The sequence below is a fragment of the Anser anser genome (genome assembly GCF_964211835.1).
Source record: "Anser anser genome assembly, chromosome: 1".
NCBI lineage: Eukaryota > Metazoa > Chordata > Aves > Anseriformes > Anatidae > Anser > Anser anser.
Genome location: NC_139720.1, coordinates 159199599 through 159222080, shown reverse-complemented (window position 1 = coordinate 159222080; position 22482 = coordinate 159199599). Strand labels below are relative to the sequence as shown.

General features: G+C 35.8%; 1 protein-coding gene across 42 annotated transcripts in view; it reads left to right on the top strand.

Annotated features, from left to right (window-relative positions):
• The window catches only part of GPC5 (glypican 5), a 778624-nt gene that overhangs the window by 176553 nt on the left and 579589 nt on the right, over positions 1 to 22482 (top strand). For all 42 annotated transcript variants that reach the window (XR_014584732.1, XR_014584733.1, XR_014584734.1 and 39 more), the window contains one exon: positions 832 to 957. Coding sequence is in view for 37 of the 42 variants with exons in the window: in XM_083836988.1 (XP_083693114.1) it covers positions 832 to 957 (126 nt within the window). In the remaining 5 variants the exon portion in view is untranslated. The remainder of the gene's footprint in view (positions 1 to 831; positions 958 to 22482) is intronic.

The following is a 22482-nucleotide window of genomic DNA, read 5'->3' as shown; positions in this document are numbered from 1 at the left end:
CTGCGGCGTCATAGATAACTCAGTATACTGTGATATTCTAAACCAGAATAAATAAGTATTTTAATTTTTCACAGCAGGAATGGGTCTCCCAGGAAGAGATTTTTCAATACATAAGCAAACAATTTATAAACAGAAATATCTCAATCCAGTTACAAACATACTAACTAAAAAGTCATTCATTTGTTTTAAGTGCAAAACCTTATCATTAGCTCTGGGCAACTTGGCAATTCTTTAAAATAGCAATACATAATTTATAACTTAGCAGCATAACATGGTAAAATTGATGTCTTTTGGCAGACAGTAATTTAAATATCCACTAAATATTTAACATCTACATCTTAAACCCATCCTACCTAAATCTTGAATTACTCCATAACTCTCACCAACACTCTTTCTAGTATTTGTAAGACTGTGTAGGGGACCAGTTGGTAGCGCTGAAAAATGGATGACATTAATATACACCTGTTTTTTTATTTGCTATGCTTTCCTTTGGCTCATTTTTTATTACATTTGTGCAAGTGTAGCATTGCAAGCTGTATCAAAATTATGCAAGAAAATTTCAGGACGGAGGAAAATAACCCCTGTTCCAGAGCATGAATAAATTGTTTAATTTTGACAATAAGAATATCAACTCTGTAAACTACTGAAATGTGTCAGAGAGAATCTAACTTTGATAATAAGCAATTGACAAATTGATTTAAAACATCATTGGAACCAAGAGAGACATTAGAATAAGCATATTCTGTATCTTCTTGTAGACATGCACAACAGCATAACTGCTTAATGTTATTGATTGACACTGTCTATTGTTTCCTGTGTTCCTCTGTGCAGAGAATTTATCAGCCACCTCCGGCTCTACAGAGCCTTTTATGGCGGGCTGGCTGATCAGCTGTGCGGTAATGAGTTGGCAGCTGCTGATGGACTCCCGTGTTGGAATGGAGAAGATATTGTAAGAAGGTACCTTTTTCACTCACTTTTGTCTTTTCTTCTGTATTTTTCATTGCTCTAAATTAGCCAAGTGGAGTCAAGTGCATTGTTTCTCTGGATATATGTCAAAGCCCATTTGAAAAACAAGTCAGCATGGGTACCCTTCTCTCAGGCCTCATCTATAAACAGAATAAAAAAAAATCTCCCTGTATTTATGTGTTAAAGAAAAAAGAATCTTACTGGTCCTCAGACATTTCTGCTTCAAAATTATGGAGCTTAACTTTACACTGGTTAGGAAAAGATGGACTGGCAATTACAAAATATAGTTGGAAAAAATGAATATGGATTTTTCTTTTAAAGGATGATTTTTATAAAGTGCTCCTTGTAATACAGAGTTTGCGATATCAGATAAGCTGTTTGCTTAAAACTTTCTCTGGCTCTGAAGAATGAACTAATCTCTTAATATATGTGGTGTCTCAGGAGAGCACTATAAGTTAAGACACCGAGATAAAATGTTTTAAAGGTGAAACACATGTATCGTTTTATGTATGCACTAGCTTGGGAGACATCACTCAGTAGCAATGGCAAAGAAAAGATAAAAATAAACTGCTAGGCTCCTGGATGCATATCTCTGGAATCGATATGTTTCACAACTTACAAGACACTGTCATTTGTGAATGTCAGATGGATTTTCAGAGAAATGATATCTGTGTTTTTGCTTTATTGCTCTCATCAAGAAAACAAGCATTACTCTGAACTTTGTGTGGTGACATGAAAATATTAAGAGGTTCATTGCAATTATGTTTTGTAAAGATCATGCTCTTATTACCAAGATAAGGTAGTATCAAAGAAGGTGGGTAAAGGCTGTAAAGGTGTGTTAGTAAAATGGGAGATAGCTGGTACTAATCAGATCAGGCAGTGACAGTCTGCATCTTCAGCATGGGTTTATGAAAAGCAGGTCCTGCCTGCCTAACCTTATCTCCTCATATGAGAAGAGGATTATAGGCTTAGTAGATGAGGCTGTTGATGTTGTCTACCTGGATTTTAGTAAAGTGTTGGACACTGGTTGCCACAATATTCTCTTGGAGAAACTGGCTGCGCCTGGCATGGACAGGTGTACAGTTTGTTGGGTGAAGAACTGGCTGGATGGCTGGGAGTCATAGCCGAGTCCAATCCTCTTGACAGCCAGTCACCAAGGCTCAGCACTGGGTCCAGTTTTGCTTAACATTTTTATCAGTGATCTGGATGAGGGAATCAAATGTACCTTCAGTAAGTTTGCAGACAATACTGAGTTAGGCAGGACCACTGAAGGTATGAAAGCTCTGCAGAGGGATCTGGATAGGCTGTGTCAATGGGCTGAGTCCAATCAAAAGTCAATCAGCAAGGCTAAATGCTGGGTGCTGCACTTGGTTCACAACAACCTGATGTAGCAGTATGGGCTTGGGGAAGAATGACTGTAAAACTGCCCAGCAGAAAAGGAGAGGGTGGTCAAGCACTGGAACAGGCTGCGCAGGGAAGTGGTGGAGTCCCCGTCCCCTGGTGCTTAGGGACATGGTTTAGTGGGTGACGTTGGTAGTAGGGCGATGGTTGGACCACATGATCTTGCAGCTCTTTTCCAACCTTAGTGATTCAATGATTCTATTTAAGAACGTGGATGTGGTACTGAGACATGGTTTAGTGATGGTACTCAGTAAGTCAGCTTGATGGTTGGACTCAGTGATGTTGAAGGTCTTTTCCAACCTAAATAATTCTATGATTTTATGATTCAGGCATCTCTAAATAGGTTATGTAGGAGCTGTAATGTATTGATTAGTGATGTCTAAGAAAACCGTAGATATCCTTTCAGCAAACAGCTACAGATCTGCTTTTGTTTATCATCTTGGGTAGTCCAATGCTTTGCAAGCACTAAGGCCCAATAAGGGGTGGACCCTTAATACTCTCATTGCCCTAATTTGTCAATAATCTTCTCAGGATGAATTATCCTTTCATAGATATCTGTATTTCAGATTTAATTTCAACTTTACATCCTGGCTTTTATTTTCATGCTTTTCCCCAAATGAGTTATAGTATTCTTACCAAATGTTTCAGTAAGAATTTGAAGTATCTTGTAATTACAGATTTCCTAAGAGCAAGTTTCTTGTATTCTTATCTTTATACACATATGGTCTTACTATTAATATGTTATATATTTTCAAAACTATATTACTATACAGTACTATTATATTTTAGTCATTATATTATTACATTGTTACAATTATTACACTGTTATATTTTAAGAAGTATGATTAGAAGCTTCAGTCCTTGTACATCAATGAAACATCTCATTAAATTCTAGACTACAGTGTTTTTTAAAAGTAATTTTATTTGATTAAAATATTTAATTAGCACAATTTATTTGTGGCTCAACCTAAAGATATAGGTGGTGACAAGAATTCCATATGTTAAATGAAAGACCTCCTTGATCTTAATTTAACTTATACATTTCCTTACTAAGGTATTTTATTTTTATATAAAAATATATATTATTTTTATATTGACTTTGTCTCTAAATTTTAATGTTAACTTACTGAAAGAGCTAACAGTACTATGTAGATAATATTTAGAAGTAGAGAGAGCTGATTAAAACCAGAAGAGCGGAACGCTCTGGGTTACTCTAGGTTATCAGCTGGAGCTGAGACCTGTAGATTAGTTTTCACAACTCAACACCTCTACTTGTACACTATATCACGATGCATATTCTTCTGCTTCAGTAGCTGTATGACTGTTTTCTCACCTGTCCCATTCCTCCCATTCGTTTTGCCTTGTTACTCAATCAAAATGTCCTATTGTCATTTTTTTTTCTTTTTTTTATTTGTTCTTTTGTAACTGAAGGGGAAAAAAGTCCATCGTGCACATCCTGAAATCGTTTATTTTTTTCTTATTATTACTACTGAACTGCTAAGCTATGGAAAAAAGGGCACTCTTATTTTTACACTTAGGCAGTTTCGTGTGCTTGCTATGAAAACAAGGCACATGTAACACGAGTTCAGGACAGGAGCACAGATCAAGTGTGTGGTGCCTGGAGTATTCTCTTGGGTTATCTTGGGTCAAACTATGTCTCAGAAACACTTTCAACACACTTAAACAAACAAATTCTGCAAATTTAAACACAAGGAGAATTTGTTCGAGCAAGAAAGGTTCCTAATCTGCTCCACATATTGTGCTGGAAAATGACAGTTGGAATGGATCAATGAATCAATCAGCTAATTGATTACATTAGCAATCAAGCAGCATTGGAAGTGATGGTGTTTGAGAATATTTTGAAGAGAAATGAAGATATCAGGCTTTGGGAACATAGACTGAAGGCAGTGATCCTAACCACTGTGCAGACAAACCAATTTAGAAGGGACAAAATGAATAGAAATACAAAAAACAGGGCAAGTGGTTCAAAATCATCTTGATGAAATTCAGCATAAGCCCAGTTACAGGTTTTTCAGGAAAATAGTGGCAAACTTGAAGAGTATTCCCAGGAGCATTATGAGAGCAATCAAGAATCTAGGAAACTCAGTTTACATAGGAGGCATGAAATACCTGGATCTGTTTAACCTGGAAAAGAAAGAGCGATGGGAGAAAAAGCAGAGCGCAAGCAGGCTGTTGCTATGGGGAAGAAAAGTATCTATTATCTGTTTCTATAATGGCTAGGACACGTAACATGTAAATTATGATTAAATATTTGAGAGAGATTTCTAGTGGTGAGGATGATAAACGACAAAAACTGGTAGTTTCAGGTCTGGCATTTGCCTGCAGGAACATGCTTAAGAACAAGCAAAGTAAGGCACTGCGAAATAATGCATCAAAAAACTATTTTTCCTTAGAGATACCGAGGTGAATTGGATAACCTCTTAGGAGCTCCTTCAGCCTTCGGATTCTGAATCTAGAATTATCTAAATCTTGTGTTGCTCAACTTCTGTTCTCATGATCCTAGGATACTGTGACATTTTAGAAGCAATAATGATGTGGGCAGACATCATCTCTCTCTCTCTCTCACACACACATACACACACTTAGTGAATTTGTCTGTGCAGTGTTCCTGGCTACTCAGGGAGAGGAGGGGAAAATCTGTATTGTTCACACTACTTAAATGTAAATGGATTTTATCTGTTTTGACATTCTTCATCTCTGGTTTTGCTTTCTGTTTAAAAATCGTGTACCATAGCTGTTGATGACTGCAATTTTGGCCCTTCCATAGGCTACATAATACTGGTGCATGTGTATCAGCACCTGAAGAGATTACTAAGAATGTTTGCTGTATCTGTGTTTAAAACTGCAAGCAGCAATAAGCCCTGGAGACAGAAGATGGGTATGTTAAAAAATAAAAAAAATAAAAAAAAATCTTTGCTTCTCTTCTTTCTCCTCTGTGCATTTTTTAGTTTAGGGTTTTAACAGCTAGCTGTAATACTATATCTCAGATAAATCTTGTATCTTTTGCCATATTTCATACCACCTAAGAGATTATCAAGACTGGATGGGAAAAGGTCAAAAAATCGAAAAGAGGGTATTATTTAAATGAAAGCTTTCCTAACAGTTTACATTTCATATGCTTCAGCTGCTTCCTTTTTGGCTTAATACATATATATTTTTTAAATAACCATAATATCATAACAATTTGGCCCTCAACTCTGAAACTAGAACTTGTTCTGAGTGTAGCCTGTTACATGGTGTAGGTTCACACTTTCATCAAAACTGAGATAAGAATCCCTAAACTGCTGTATTCATGTCATTTAAGAGAAGAGGAGAATTCAGTTGGAAGGGACCTACAAAGATCCCGTAGTCCAGCTGCCTGACCACTTCAGGGCTAACCAAAAGTTACAACATATTATCCAAATGCCTCTTAAACACAGACAGGCATGGGGCATGGGACATCAACCACCTTGCTAGGAAGCCTGTTCCAGTGTTTCACCACCCTCATGGTACAGAAATTTTTCCTAATGTTCGGTCTGAACCTCCCCTGGCACAGCTTTTTGCCATTCCTGCATGTCCTGACATCATTTACCAGAGAGAAGAGACAGGCATCTCCCTCTCTGCTTCCCCTCCTCAGGAAGTTGTAGAGGACAATGAGGTTGCTTCTTAGCTTTTTCTCCAGAGTAGACAACCCAAGTGTCCTCAGCCTCTCCTCACAGGACCTGCCTTCCAGCCCTTTTACCAGATTTCTTCTCATTCATGAGGTGGTTTAACTGACTTTTATACATTTTTGGTTGTCCAGGGCACATGGCTAGAACGTGAACAGGGATGAATTAAAAGTCCACAGAGGAGAGCTGAATGTAGACTTTACATCCTGAGACCAGTGATTCCACTGAAACAGAAATAGATGTGAGGGAAGGAAATAGTAAAATTATGCATGTTGAAGGACTCAAAAGTAATAGGGATTATTAAAAACAGCTAATCAAGTTTGGAAGGAAGAGTTTCATATGAAACACATATCAAAAGTATCCAAATTAAGAAGAATTAAACAGCCTGATTGATTTTAATTGCTGAGCAAGCTGTTAGAAAATGATTATAATAAGCATCTATCATCAAAGAAATGTTTAGGTTTAGCACAGCTCTTATGCTGGGGAAGGAATGTTCTCCTTAGACTCTTAAATATTCTGAAACGAGTTCAATCCCAAATTAGTTCTTAGCCAACAAAAGCAGATAAATGGTGATATAAAGAGATATAATGAATTCCTCTTAGTTTTCTTCTATTTGAGCTAGCTCTCACATCCTAATGAGGCAGAGGTAAAACTACTATCGAAGGCACCACTTGCAACCTATGCAAAAAAAAAAAAAAAGCCTGAGCAAATTGAAATGTAAGAATAGCCAGCTGTGGCTTTTACTGCTTTGCCTAATATGCCATTGTCAACAAGGACCAACAACAGATGCTTAGAGAAAAGCAACTGTAAATTTGTGTTTCTTCACAACTGGCAAATTTGGCAATGCCTGCCCCAGAACAGTGAATGTTCAGTCTTCTCATGAACTCATGAAATCTTAGCACCGACAGCATTCCAAAACAAGCCTAGCATTCCAAAACTAGGAATTGGAATCAGAATTGTTCACAGTTTTGTTTTGACCTCCCATTGAAAGAAATCCAAATGCTTTTAGTCTGAAATATTTTTGTTTTGAACTGCTGCTGCCCCCTTAGGGATACTTGGAAGAGAGGTCACCAGCATATGGCACCTGAGCTATAATGAAGAATGAGGACATCTAACCTGTAAGAATATGTAGCTCCAAAGGTCCTCCCTGAATTCAGGAGAATTTTTTCATTCCAATTTATAAACTTGCATTTGGAAAAGTGCTGGTGTCAGGTTATATTCGATGTCTAATCAGCAATGCCATTAGTTTTACCACTCCCACCCACACCCCCAAAAAGAAACACCATTAAGTTAATATTGATCCTATTTTGGTTGTGAGAATGAGAGGGTCTTATGACATTTTTTTCTGTGTCATCACAGAAAACAAAAGACATTTATATTTTTGTCATCAACGTGTAATTCAATAATAAAATAACGATATTTGTCTAGTTGCTGGTTTTCTGGAAGTAACTTTTTCTTGTCTTTTTTTTTTTTTGAGAAACTTGAAATATTATTTTTACATTATCTTAATGAATTTAGGAATTATAGGGGAGGACATAATCTGAACTATTCCAGAGAAAGGCAAAAAACAGAAGAAAGAAAAATACTGGTTTGATAATAGATTGTATAAAAACTATGTAGTTTATGTAAAAGCTGAAATTCTGAACAGTTTTGAACATTCTTTGTCAGTTGTTCTTAGGAGATCCAAGTTTGATATTAGGTGAAAACTGAAATGGTATATAATTCCTTTGTTTTACATTAACTGTGGGCCTTGTTCTCTATTTTGTCAGGAAGTATACACACACAATAAATCATTCCTGCTTTAATAATAGTAATGTCAGTTTTCAGTATATACTTAGATAAGTCTCATGACATTTCAGAATAGAATTTATTTAATTATTTAAAAGCAGAAAAATATGTATTGCATTTGATTACCTGTAAATAAATGATCTGGTTATCCTTCTGTTTACTTGAGCAAATGCATAGTTTTCTGTACTTTTTGTCATTTGTCATGCACAGCAGAAGTTATAACGAAAGGGTTCTAATGCTGGGTGAATTTATTTTTAATAAGTTGGCAATAACTTTCAAAATGTATTGTCTTTTAAACTGAAAAGCATGATCTGAACTGTGTTGAATAACTGCTAGCATATATAAAGTCTGAAAGATAGACAAGAGAAAGAACAGTGACCGAGGGTATTCTAAGAGTTTGAATTCTGGCACTATAATACCTTCATTCTGGAGTGTTTTGTTCTTTCATTTTACACAGCCATAAAGCAAACAAACAAACAAACAAAAACCCACAGATTTACTCCAGAATTTAGCATTAGAGGTCTGTTGACTATTAAAAGTTTTTCTAGGGAGTTCAGGGCCACTTTACCATAGTTTGTGAAATGCAACAATGGAGGCAAAAAATCTGTCATCTGTTTTTTTGTTTAGTAAGGTTTGACATTATTACCAATGAAAACTCATGCTGCATAGTTCAAAAGTAAGCCTAACATAAAATAAATATGAATCATAGCTGATTATACTTGACAGAAGATTTGTGTATTTGTGCCTCACTGAAGTTCGTATAAATGAAATACAATCTAATTGGATTAAACTTTTATATACACAATACCTTTCAAGTAATATATTTAGTGATATTTTACAATAAGATCCCTTGCACAGTGATGTTCTGAAGCATTTTATATTTTTAAATGCAAATTATTTATCATTTCTAGCCATGGCAATGTAATTCAATAGTTCTCACTGAATTATTTAAACAATATTTTGGGTTGTGAAAAATCTTCTCAGGGGTCCTCTTTTCACTGTAGTGTTCACAGCAGTCCTGAATAAACACTGCAGGTTTACTAGTCCAGGCAGAAACCTTTTGAGTACTTATGACTGCGCAAGTGTTCAGGACTTCAGCATTTGCAGGTTTTCCCTCCCACCTTTGTAAAGGTATGTTTCGTTAGCTAACGACTTTCCTCTTGACAGAGTTGTAGGTCAGATTTTCAATGAGCATCTTGTACTGACTGGATCTATACTAGTGAAACTTAAGATTCTGCTGTTTATTTTATTTTACTTATTTATTACATCTCCACAGCAGGCTTAGTTACTTCTGTTATCCTAAATCAGGATTGATTTTAGAAATCTGGAGATTGGTCAGGAGTCATATGAGAAAACCACTGATTTTTTCTATATGTCTAATTGTGAAATTTGCAGTAAGCTGTTCTCAGCTCTTAGATTGGTATATAAGAGCAATTTTGCTTTGTAGCCCTATTTTGGTGGGTATTCTGTAAATTATTATGTGTAAAGTCTCATTTCATTAATGTCATTTATGTAATACAGTTGATAAACTGGTATTATTGTAATTTTATTAATGCATTCAAAGAATGACAGTTCACTTTATTTATTCTGTAAATTAGTATTATTCTTTCCAATTGTATCAAATTATTCTTGCTGCTTTTGTAGTTAAAAGAATCATTATTTTCTCTTTAATGAAGTAAAACTAATATGCCATTCACAACTGTGAGTCCACGAGCATCTACTTCAAAAATACAGGGTTGTCTGGTCTCTTTAATAAAAGTTACGATTTCTTACCTACCTTAGCAGCTCAGCTTCTTGTATTCCTTTAGGATTTTATGATGAGAAGCACAGGTCGGCCTGTATTCATTAAAGTAACCATTTTGTTGTAGCTGTTGCTGTTCTAACATTGCATTCTCAAGGTCTAACTTCAGCACTTGTCCAAATGCGGGCACTCGGGGAAAATTATGCTGAATTAATGAAGGCTGTGAATTTAGAAATCAGTGATGTTAACTCATTTTTGGCTTAGTTCATTGAGTGACAAAACCAAATTGAAGACACTTTGATTCAGAAAGAATTTTTATTATGAAGGTGTAGTCTCTTACACAGAAATGTAATGATGTTTTGCTAGTCCATTTAATGCATTTGCATCTTTAATATATTCTAAGTGATGTTTTGAGTTTAATCTTTCCTAAGTAAAAGAGACACCTTTGCTGCATGGCTTGTAAAAGACATAAGTGCCAGCAAGCCCTTCCATCAGACTGTTAGGACTCATGTATATTTAAGAAAAAAATATGCCTGTAGGAGGAGGAATTGTGCTATAGCATCCTGCTGTGTAATACTGCTCTTCCTAATAAGTATCTGCCAAAGGAATCTGAGGGTTGGTCTCTGTCACGTTAGTTTTTAAACACATGCTTTGGCAACATTAACGTCTTATGTTGGTAAGAGCTTGTACTCTTGAAATTTTTGGTATTCTTCATCTCTTCTATTCCAGGTGCGTGTGAAGAAATGCATACCTGAATTGGCCTTTTGGCCTTTCTCAGTAAAGAAATATGTGGGCCTTTGCAGGACTCAATTCATTCAGTCTTTAAGTAGTTGGATAGAAATTCCTAGAAGGTCATGTTTCTCTCCATTGGCTATGAAGGGCATCAGTGTAGATGTCTAAAGGTAGTGGTAGAATTTATATTATCTAAGTCTAAAACATCTAGAATCTTAGATGTTTTTCAGCAACAATACAATATATCTACACTGAGATGAAAAACCAAAATACCCTAAACACTGGGTGTTAAACCTGGGAGGTTGATCCAAACCCATTATGCTTAAGTCTTTGAGCTATTTTACCAAAATAGATTTGATCTATATTCTAAAAGTAATATATAGCAGTGCTGATCAGCTTCTGATAGTACTGGTCTTCTGGTTAAATTGATATATGAAGATAACTTTGGGATAAAAGTGTGCAGGACCAAGCAACACTAGCTCTTTCTCAGTAACTTTGGTCGAAGATGAAACATATTCTTGAATAAGGTATACAATTCTATGTTTTGCATAATTTTTTGAAGTTGTTTGTTTGTAAAGGTTAAATAAAATTAGTAATGGATCTGGAGAGACTTAGAGTGGTTTTGGAAAGAATATAGAAATGTCCTTTCACTTTCCCTATATTTCCTAAGCCTGTTTTATCATAGACAATCTATGATTTTCTCTGTAGGAGAGGTTATAGCATCTAGAACTCAGGTCTTAAATTTCCAGTTCTAATACAGTGTTATGAAAGTTGGTATGTTCATGTCCTTTTATGAAATATGATGAAAACAATATTTGAGGGAAGCTTATGTTCCTGTATGCAAGTATGTTTCTACTCATCCTCCTATTAATATGTCTCACTTTCATATCCTGATGTCTTTAAAATCTTCTCTGAATCACAAATAAGGACAGCAGTAACAGAGGAAGTAATAAGCCTATCCTATGTTGCAGTCTAATAAAACTGCATTTTTTTTTTGTTTAGTGAAATACTTCTGGAAGCTACAAAGATATCATGGCAGATACCTAAGATTATTGCTTTCAGTTCAAACATCAAAGCAGCACACTATATTCTACTTAGAGAAGAATAGTATATTATTAGTGCATCCTGGAATTCTTGCAGAGAAGCTGTTTGAAGTAATTAAAACTAATTAAAAAATCAAACAAAATCTTTTGATATAAGGATGTTTCATTTTCCATTCAGAAGTATTATAGATGTGGTCAGTTAACAGGTGGTGGTACCATATGGTAGAAGAGCAGTACTGAACCGTACAAGAGTTCTGAAGAGCAGCTAATGGAGAAAGAACGAATAAATCATTACGGTTATTTTTTGAGCAAAGGTCTTTTATATTTGCAGATTATCACTATATTTTCCTCAGTTCCTTGAACAGCAATTCTAAGATCAGGGCAACTGGCTCTTGATTTCATGCATATCTAGCTCAGGAAAGATTTGACTATGATCCAAACCAACGAAAGCTCATTCTGGAGTACTGCCCTTCAGCCTTTTGACAGCACAGACTGTACTTAGAGATCTTGGCAGTACTCATTTAACTTCGAACCCATATTTTTATATCTAGAGAATTAGTGTTTCAAATGAGAATTTTTTCCTAGCCATTTCAAGAGTTGATAGGTAGCCTGTGCCACCTCTTCTCTACTTTTAATTTCTTAGTAAAGGGGAATATATTTGAGGAATAAAAAAATTTGGTAGAACAACGAGAAGTTGCTTAGACACTTGTGAAAGATTAAAAAAAAAATTCAGCTCATGCTTCAGTCAATACAGTTGATTCTTTTGGTTTCTTATCTTTATAATGCCATATTTGAGTATACAGGGAAGACTTTGTTTTGGGAATGAAATTCAAGTGACATTTTAAGCTATGCAAAACTGAGGTGTCTTATCTGGACTCCTTGAGTCTGTATAGTCAATGGAGTGTGCCACGTCCTGCTTAGTGCTTGTGGACTGCCTGTTTCTATCCATTGTAATCACCGGGAGTGAGCCAAGATGATCAGTGCAGAAGAGCTACATGGCTTAGGTGATCTGAATCATGCCCTCAAGGAGATGCAAGTCAGATGGAAAAAGGTTTGCACCGTAAAAGGACAAGCAGAAAGAATTACAAACATGCGTCATGACTCTCAGAAAGAGACTACAGAAATGGGCTGCTTATACCCTGGGCCTCAGGGAGCTGTAGTTAAAGGTGTAACACTGTGCACCATACTCAGTCATCAGAAGATGACCACTGAAGGTAAAAGAAAAACAAGTTTTGTGAACATCAGCAGAAGCTCAATGAATTGCTTTTCCCTACATCCTTCTTTCAAATTCCTCCACAGGAGATTTGAACTCCACTGTAGAGAAAGAGCCACTGTGGCAGATGCTTCAGCATTGCCATTGGAACAGTTCACAGAGATAGACAGAGCACATACTATGAGTCAAACAGATGCTCATGACTGGAAAAACTCTTGTCTCAGCTGTGTACACAAATTAGAGTGGAAGACATGAAGAGGAGCCATATGTAAAAAAGATCCTGCACTTGTTGTTCAAATGAGCAGTTTTCTCTAATACTTTCATCAAATTTTAAACTGTTTGGGATTAGAATTGACATAAACAGGAAATAGACCTTGAGTATAGAAAAGTTAGCAGTTAGTATTGTTCTGCATAAGCAAGATTATCATTTCATAGGGCAGGAACAAATTCTTTCTCGAGGGACAGGACAATTCATGTCTTAGGAAGTCTCATCTGATAAATACGCAGCGTAACTAAGCACCACATTCATTTTTCTCATTTTTTATGTGCATATAACATTGTCCTGAGCTTGTGCATTTAAACTTTTGTGTATCTGGGAGTAATGCAACTTCACCTGTCAGTCTGCAATGAAGAGGTACACATGCATACTGTAGTCAGATTTATTTATTTATTTATTTATTTATGTCACGAACGTGTTGAACATAGCTAAATTCACTCTACTGGGGAGAGACATGTCTCTGCTTTTCAGGAGACATGTGAACTTAGATAAATTCCGCAGTTGAATTAATTGTGGGGAGATTAACTTGGGAGATAAATGAAATCCTCAACTGAAATCTGTTGAGATGATTAGACAAAAGTAGAAATTTCACCCTGAAGTCAGCTTCCATTTGGGGAAGATAAGCCTGCGGACTGGCATTGTCAAATGTAGGTTCCAGCTATGGCAAATTACGCTAAAAGTCTTGAGGTTGGCTTGTAGTTGAAGGGAACAGAGAAGCACCTGGAAAGCTAAAATTCCAGTAAGGCATGATATATTTATTACCCAAATCTGTCTCTAAATATCATTGCTATTCTATAAAACTTTACATTTAGTAAACTTAAAAATATATATTTTTCTGCCTTTACCTTAATTTTTCTCTTCAGATCAAACAGATTATATCTTGATAAGGTCAGAAACAACTTTCTGCTGGAAAATTTTGTTTCCAAACAAACAAAAATCCAGCACCAAAATAGTCACAATGAAAATAACCCTTGACAAATCCACATTAAAAGCTATAATGTTATGCCATGTTAAAATTAGTGTTCCTATTATTTTGAGACATTTTCCACCTCCCTGCTGCCCACTGAACCCCCGCCCCCAAAACAAAACAAACTAAACAACAACGTAAAAAACACCACACAAGGACACCAAGAGAATAGTGACAATTATAGGTTCTTCTGAGACACTATGGCTCTGTTTAAATGAGATCACTTTCCTGGAGGATTTGGAGATCTTAACTCCAAAACAGATTTCCAGTTTATAAACTGCCGAAAAGGTGAATAGGCAATAGTTCCTCACAGTTGCCAACAATAAATGATTTCTGTCCAGCTAACTTAAAAATAAAGATATTTATTCACAGAGCATATAGTTAAATCACAGAATCATTGTGCTGAGATAGTGTGGAAACAAAAAGTGTACTGGGTTCAAAGAAAGGCTAGACAAGTTAATGGAAGAATTCATCAATGACTATTGATGAAATTATGATTTAATTCTGCATTCTATAAGTTGCCATAAACCAGGAGACAATACCAAAGGAAGAAGAGGGAGAAAGTGTAGTATTATGTTTTTAACAAGTTCTTGCTGGCTAACTTTAGACAGTGGTTGCTGCTACTAGACTGAAGCTTGCTGAGTGGAGATATGTCTTCAAGAATTATTCTAACTTCTTGTCCATGATACTGCAGTGAACCATTCTCATCTTGCAAAAAGAAAAAAAAAAAAAAAGGTTATTGATGGGCACTCGAATATAAAACAATTTAATCTAATGATCAAGGCCATCCTTGCTATCACGGCTATGCAATGTCCTGCTTTTCAGCAATTGCTCAGAATTGGGAATTGAGATCCAGAGGTTATAGTAGAAATGTTTTCAACTCCTAGAGGCTTCCTCACTGTAGAAACATTTTTTCTCTTAATTTTTTATAGTACAAAGAGCTTAAAGTTATATATAATTTCCTGTTATATTTCTGGAAAAAAGATGCCTGTGTGATTTTTTTTTCCTCCTCTGTCTCTAATCTGGCTCCTCCTCTCATTTTTTGAGAGAGAAATTGCATTCTGCAGTTTAAACAAATCAGAGACTTAAGATCTGTTGTTCCCCACCCCACCATTTGCATCTTACATTTTCCTACTACAAATTCAAGCGACTACTAAAATTATTTATTTTCTAAAAGAACTTGCAGAACTGTACTCATGATGTATGTGACAAAATGCTTACCAGAAATCAGCATTACTTTCAAGTACTTCTAATGGCAACTGTAGTTCATATTTCGTAATACTATTAAGACAAATCACAGAAAAACAGTTAAACACAAAATGGGATTTTTTTAGGGCTATTTTAGTACTTATTTGAACCTCACCCTGATGAGGCCGTAATCATTCACCATTGTTCGAGGTTTCATTTTTTTCTCATGTTCATAGCATGGAAACTGCAACAGCAACAGAAGCAAAAGCTTTAGGTAAACCTTCGCAGCGGTGGATTTCTGGTTTTGGTGGTCCTCTGGAGAAAGCTGTTCATTCTGTTGCTGGATCCTAGGTTGCCACCCAGTGGAGAAGACTGTAAATTCTAGTTGCTGCAGAAAGAAGCTTCGTTACTCAGATGGAGGCTGCCTTTATTATGCAGGGTAAAAACTCTGGGTGGCCTTCAGTAAATACAGTACTTGTACTTGCTTTTGTTGTTTTCAGTAGCTTTAATTCAGCTTTAATTCAGATTTATAAGGTGAACTAGTAATAGCACAGCATCTTAAGGAGAAAACCTCCAGGGTTTACTTGTATTCTCTACATATTTCTCAGTTTTGACCAGTGTGTTATATGACATACAACATCCTAATTCAACAGTGTAGATCCATTTATATTAATATTAAAAAGTGATTAATATGGCAATGGATCAGAGCTGTAATTTGTAGCAGGGTTTTGAATTCTACAAAAAGATCACATTAGTTTCAAGATTTTCTTTTTTTTCCAGTTATGCCATGTGCTGTTAAAATCTCTTCTAACGCAGATGCTGAGTGGTGATTTCATTTGGCCTTAGCTATGTTTAAACAACCAGTTCACAGCTTGGAGGAAAAAGCAATACAAAATAGGTTTCCAGTTTATATTACTGAATCATCTGACTCATTCTGTACTCACTTCACTGAGTGTTTGGAAAGCTATACAAAGCTAGTTAGGCAAGTGTTGGCAACCACCAGTATTTAAGTAGTATATCATGAGGAAATACTTGAAGTATTTAAAGGAAGGAAGACACAAGATAAAGTTGAATCGACCTACAGGGAAAAAAAAAAGGAAAAAAGAAAACAAAAAAAAGACAAAAGCAAGGACACTGGTCACTCTAAGGAACAAATATGGAAGACTGTGACCAGTAGCTTCTGTATCAGAAGCAATTCCTGAGCAGCCATCATTCTGCCCTGGTCCATGAGTCCACAGGTTTCCAGAACAGACCAAACACAAATGAAATAAGATGATGGCTGAATCTTCTTTACTTTGGAAGTCTGCAGTAGGCCATTGCCATGACCAAAGCCAAGTTACAAAACACTATCTCAGAGTGTTTTTCTTTCTTTAGAAATTCTGAAAGCAACAGAAATTCAAACTCTTTTCAAATTGTCCCTCATATATTTGTAGCTGAAAGGCAGGCCCATTCTCTAGTCTGTTACTAAATGACCAGTATTTCAATCTTTCACGTTATTCCCCCAATGTCTTTGTTCGGAGAGAGGAGCGGAGGGCAAGGCTGATTCTGCCTTCAGTGTCTCATGTAGCCCTTATGCCTAAATATATGTTGTTTGTTTTATGTCCCAAAAAATGCAGACTGCTTTTTACTTTTAAAGTAAAAGCATGCACAAATTGCAACAGTTCGGGATTCCAAAGGGGATTTTTTAATTTTTTTTTCCACTTGTATGTAGGCATTTTTTATTACTCAGGTCATAGAATCACAGGAAAACCTGGGTGAGGAAGGGACCTCTGGAGATCAACTTTCAATTCAAGGCAGGGCCATAGGCTTGACTTTGTCAAGTTGACTCTTGAATATTTTCAGTGACAAGAGATTTCACCACTTGTCTGGGCAACCTATTCTAGTGTTCAATTCTTTGCACAGTGAATAATGTTTTCTTATAGACAAGTAACATTTCCTGTAAGCATCTTGTGCCTGTTAACTCTTGCTCTGTCTTCGCATCCTTGGAAAAATAGTGTCCCCTTCTTTTCTTGTACCTACATTTTAGAAACTAAAGTCTGAGATGAGATCCCCCCTGAGACAGGTCTTTCCTAAACTGAACAAACAGTTCGTTCAGCCTTTCTTCATATGTCAAGTTCTCTAAACATCTTGGTGGCATCTTAATGGATTCACTTCGCTTTTCAGGCCTATAAAGGACCATATGTTGCCATGTCTTTTGTGATTATTTGTTTGTTTTGCTGTGTTGTGGGTTTTTGTTTGTTTATTAATTTATTTTCTTGGATGCAACTTGAGTGTCCTGAGTGTAATTTAGGAAAGGTAATAAACTCACATTCTGAAATTGCTTATCTCACCTTGGTCATAGATTCCAGTATTTTTGTAAAGCCAATCATTTTGTTTATTTTTTAGTTGCTAGAACTACTTACCTCCTTATTCAGCTTTCAGGCATTTTTTCTTCTTGTTTTTAAGATTGTAATTGTGGGTTAGCATTTTGGGATTTGGGCTTAATGTTTTGATTTTGTTTTTCCCCTGTATATTTATAATCTCAGCTGTGTAAAGTACGGACAGTTTTATTAATGTTTGATATACACATTTGTATAGTAGGATGCAGTTGAAAAATTAAACAGTCAACAGCTAAGAGACAGGAGAGAAAGGAGAAAAAGAGGAGAAAAAAAAATCCACCCATTTTAAATTTGAAGTAGATGAGCAGGAACTGGAGGGGAATTATTTCCTCCTGATTTAAGGACATGTTACTGACCTGCTTTCTGTGTGAAGAAGCAGATACGGATGCATCTAGAGTAGCATTTTAATTTGGATCAGGAGTGTACTTTTGAAGGAAATCTCTCATTCATTCCTAGTTGCTGCACTTCAGTTCATGTTGTGGAGTGGTTTTAGGCAAATAAATTGGATTCCTTTCTGAAGAAACTCAATTGAAAGATATGACTGAAGATTGCACCTAACACAACCTAACTACTAATGAACATTCAGTCCCTTGGGATTAGAGTAGATCTAATTGGAAACATTCTCTCCTCTCCAAATACAAGTCTTGAAGATATAGAGTCCTTTGTTTTTACAGAAACAAATTTCTGTAAATTTGTTGTTACACAATTTCACTCCCTGCTGATTTTGGACATAGCCTCACCATAGAGAATTGTGTATGTTGGGGGGCAGTATGAGAGCAAAAGGGAGGAGGGTGAATTGCCAGTACAATGATTTAGATTAGAGATAAAATAGTACCAGTTCCACAGGGGAAAACCTCTGTACAAAACTTGGCAAACGCAGGCACGTGAGGGGGATTGCCTAGATTTCATTCAAAAAAGAAAAAAAAAAGTGGGGGAGCACGTGTCCTAAATATATTTGTATTCAGAATATTGCCTGTTTATTATTCTAAAAATTGTTATTTAAATTGATTATACATAGTAATTTTTTATTTTATTTTATTTTTTAAGAATCATGATACTAGTGTTGAGAAGGGAATTGTTAAACTGTATACTAGATGTAAAGGCTTGTAATTGTTTGAAATAACAATGTATATACCAGCACAGACCTTTTTAATGAGATATGATGAACTGGGACATATACTGCAATGGTGGAAAATAAAATGAAACAGTTTTCCTCCAAATGGAATACATGATTGGTTGTTTCAGTGGGGCAATCATCATGTACAAGTCGCTGTAGTGGGATGTTTTTCTGCCCTAATTGCCCTGTCAGTTACAATTAGAGGTGTTAATATAGCTGTGAAATGCTACAAATTACTTGTGGCTTTGCTCCTTGCGCATTCTCAGCCTGTCTTCTGTAAAAAGATATCAAAGTGACTGAGATTTCTTGCTGAGTCTGTTATTAAGGTTTGCTCGTTATACTCCCTGGGTACAGATACTCACTCAGTGTGGGTTCCGTATTATGGGTGTAAAGATGCCTGCAACAGAACGGTTTAATCCTTTAAAGTAAGGGGAAAGATCAGGTATCAGGCATTTTTGCTGAAATTGCTGCAGATATAATAGGGATTCATTTAGCTGTACTGATTAAGAAATTACTAATTTTACCAAAGTTGTTATGAGTCTGAAAATCTGTGATTTTCACAATCTTATCTGTGCTTTGTGATAGGTATTTGCCATTGTTTTTCTGTTATAATAAAGGAACTGACATCTTTTGAAATCCTACTGCTATGATCATCTGGAACAAAGAGATTGTCTTAGCAGAGCAGAGAAATTTTTGACTGTTGGGGGAAAAATGAACTTGAAAGTGGGGCACCGAGGATAGTGATTTGCTAGTGCTTTCATTTCAGTAAGCAGTATCAAAAGGCTACCTGGTCCGGCAATAATAAATAAAGCAAAGGAGACAAACTGAATGAATGAATGCTACAATGCTATGTGATAGCTTGAGGAAAAGATAAAATGCAGGAGATTCATATAAGGGTGTCCAAATGTGCCTGGCTGTGTGGTAGGTTAGAACTATTTTTCTTCTGCTACTGAAAAGACAGCAAGTGCAGACTAATAGACTTTGTGTGTGTGTGTTTTGAAACAGTTGCTTTGCATTACTGCAGTCATACAGATTGCATTGGTTTTTGAAAGGTCAAATATCTCTGTCGTTGGATTGAACTCTCTAGTATTTGTTTCAGAGGTGAAAAAAAACCTTGGACAGTGGGATGTTTTTTTCATGTTGCCCCAAATCTTAGAACAGTCATCTACAGTGAGGGGCACTTTAGTGTAATCAAGAGACCAATGACTAGAAAAATTGACAGGTCTCCTTTTTTCTTTTTTTTTCCTTTTTTTTTTTCAGTTTTGAAGTGTGTATACTGCTTAGTGAATCGATATCAAATGTCAGTAACTGTTATTATTGGTTGTTTCTTTGAATTAACAACTGATCAATGAAACTCATCATTCATAAAAAAGCATTTAAAGTGGGATTCATCCAGATTAAGTAGTTTCTCCTTATGGTATATATTTATTCTTTTACATGTTCAGTGCAAGCCTCTTGCTAAAATCTAAATTTAATGACCGTAAAGTGTGAGCACTCAGATCTTTTCTTTCAGCCAGTGGTTACAAGGGGTGAGGCAAAGATTTGAAATATTTTGAAAAATGAAAGAAAAAAAACAATTTTTAGTTTTCTAAGTCTTTAGTGGTTTTGAAAGAGAAAGGTTTTTATAAATTTTGGAGGCAATTGCATATTCGTATGATTGAGTTTTTATCTTATCATATAATTTTTCTTTTTCTAATCTTACCCCACAAAATAAGCAATTGTTAAAATCATGTACTTATTAAGAATTGTGAAGACAAACTTGTTAATATTTTTTAAGCTATGTGAAGTACCTTACTTGATAAAATTAGAAACTATTAAGTCTTTGGTTTTTGAATAAAATCGAATATACATTATTTTAGATACAGGGTAACAGCAAGATATGTACATATGTATTAGCTTTGCGTACCTGCTGACACATCTGAGGAGAAAAAAAAAAGAAAATTCTATAAACTCAAAGCATTTGTATGTTCACCGAGTATACAAAAAAGATTGTATCACTGGTATATATAACATATCAGTTACCGAAAAAAACCTTATTAGATGAATATGTCATTCCCATATATGTGTGTTTGAGTGTGCGTCTTCTTAGTGCATTATCAAGGACCAAGAAGAAAATGTCTGACCCACAATATGTAGAAATGAAAACTACCTAACACTGTAACTTTTTATAAAGTTTAATTATAAAAATATCTCAATATTTTGAAATATTTCTTAGGTGTAGAAAGTGTTTTGGGGCCAGATTGCTGCACTAAGCACATCGCCATAAAAACACTTAATGGAACAGTTCTCTTTCATGTTGAGAGGGAAATGTTTCACAAACTGGCGTCTCTGCCTACCTCATCCATGTGGGACGAAGGAAACAAACTCTTTTTCTTCTCTAAAATCTGGGGGTGAAGCCTTCTTTCATGTTCTAGGATATTAATTCTCTAGCCTAGTCGGAGAAGCAGACTAAGAGTCCAGAAAGCTACATTTTAATGGTTCCACAAGATGTCCATGTGCTTCAGTTCTTGGTATGCAAGCAGCGGGAACAATGGAGAATGGTTTTAATCTCTGGTTTAGGCATCTGACTTTGGGCTTTTTCCTAGACTAATCTTCTTAGGCTTCCTAAGTAGCAAATAGAGCTGGACAGGCTCTGCAGGAAGGTGATTGGGAAGACCTGAGTTAAGCTGCTTCTTTTGAAGTCGGTTTGAAGAAGCACCTACCTCTCTCTTGTGATAACATAGGGAGCCTTGCCCAAATCCCCCAATTTGTCTTTCTTGCAAGCTTCCTTTCCCTTGTCTTTGTCATCTGCTTAAATTCAGACCATGAAAAGGCATTTTGGAAGGTAAATGCAGTCAGAGGAATACTGCTGAAATCAAAGGAACTGCTTATGTGTGTAAGCACGCACAAAAAAAGTACTTGCAAAGCTGGGGTGTTAGATAATGAAGTCTTTGAGGAAGAAGCTCTGTGTTTGGCAGAGTTATTTGTTAAATAAATAGTAAGCAGCAGACTCTACTTTTGCAATCAATAACTCTAGTATTTCTTTTCATGTTTATGTTTAGATAAAAAATGTATTTATGCTGAAATCCCTGCAAAGATTGACTGAAACTTTAAAAGCCACAGTCACTCAAATATTTTACATGTGCTTTTCACCAGAGGATGACAGTTTTACTTTTGTGTAAAGGGTCTTATGATAAACAGAGAAAGAACTAGGCTACTGTATTTCATAGATACAACTGTATCTATAAAGAATTTCCAACCGTATTGCCATATCCACATGCATATACAGACATTATTTCTGTTTATTTCACTCTACCGTTTCTGATACTGGACAGTTACGCTTGACCTGGTTGTGATCACTAGAGCAGAAGATGATTGACTGCAGCTTTTACCCCCTTCTCCCTTGTATATGTAGAAGAAAACTATTAAAAGACCTATTCAAGGGAAGGAAAGGTCAGGCACTCAATCAGACTGCAAGAGCTAGGATTACTGTCAAACTGGAAAATCTTTTGTATAAAATAATAACTGTTTCCATATTTTTTCTATTATTCATATAAAATTAGTATACATTCTGTATAATTTTTTCCCCTTTTGAATCTGTAACTTGGCTGTTAACCTGCTGACAGAAACCACAGGTTAATCTCTGGTTAAGGCCAATGGCACCCTGAAACAAGGTGGAAGGTGTAGGATTGCCTTATTTCTGGAGAAGAGTTCTGTGTTAAAAACTTGACTGCTTTGCTACTCTAAGGACTGGACAGGTGTATCTATGAGAAAAACATAAAATTAAAAAAGTTATTTACCGTTTCACTTTGTATATTTCTTATACCAGACATTTACTTCCTTGGCAGTTTATTAGGTGTACTCATTGGAGCCAGTGGGTGCTGCAAGCAGAATGTAAACCAACTAAAACAGTCCTGATATGGCACAATATCAAAGCCGCAATATCAAAGGAAACAAATCCACCACAGGCACCACTCTGTTCCCCCAAAATTAAATGAAGAAAATGGTTAATTTTTAATGTATT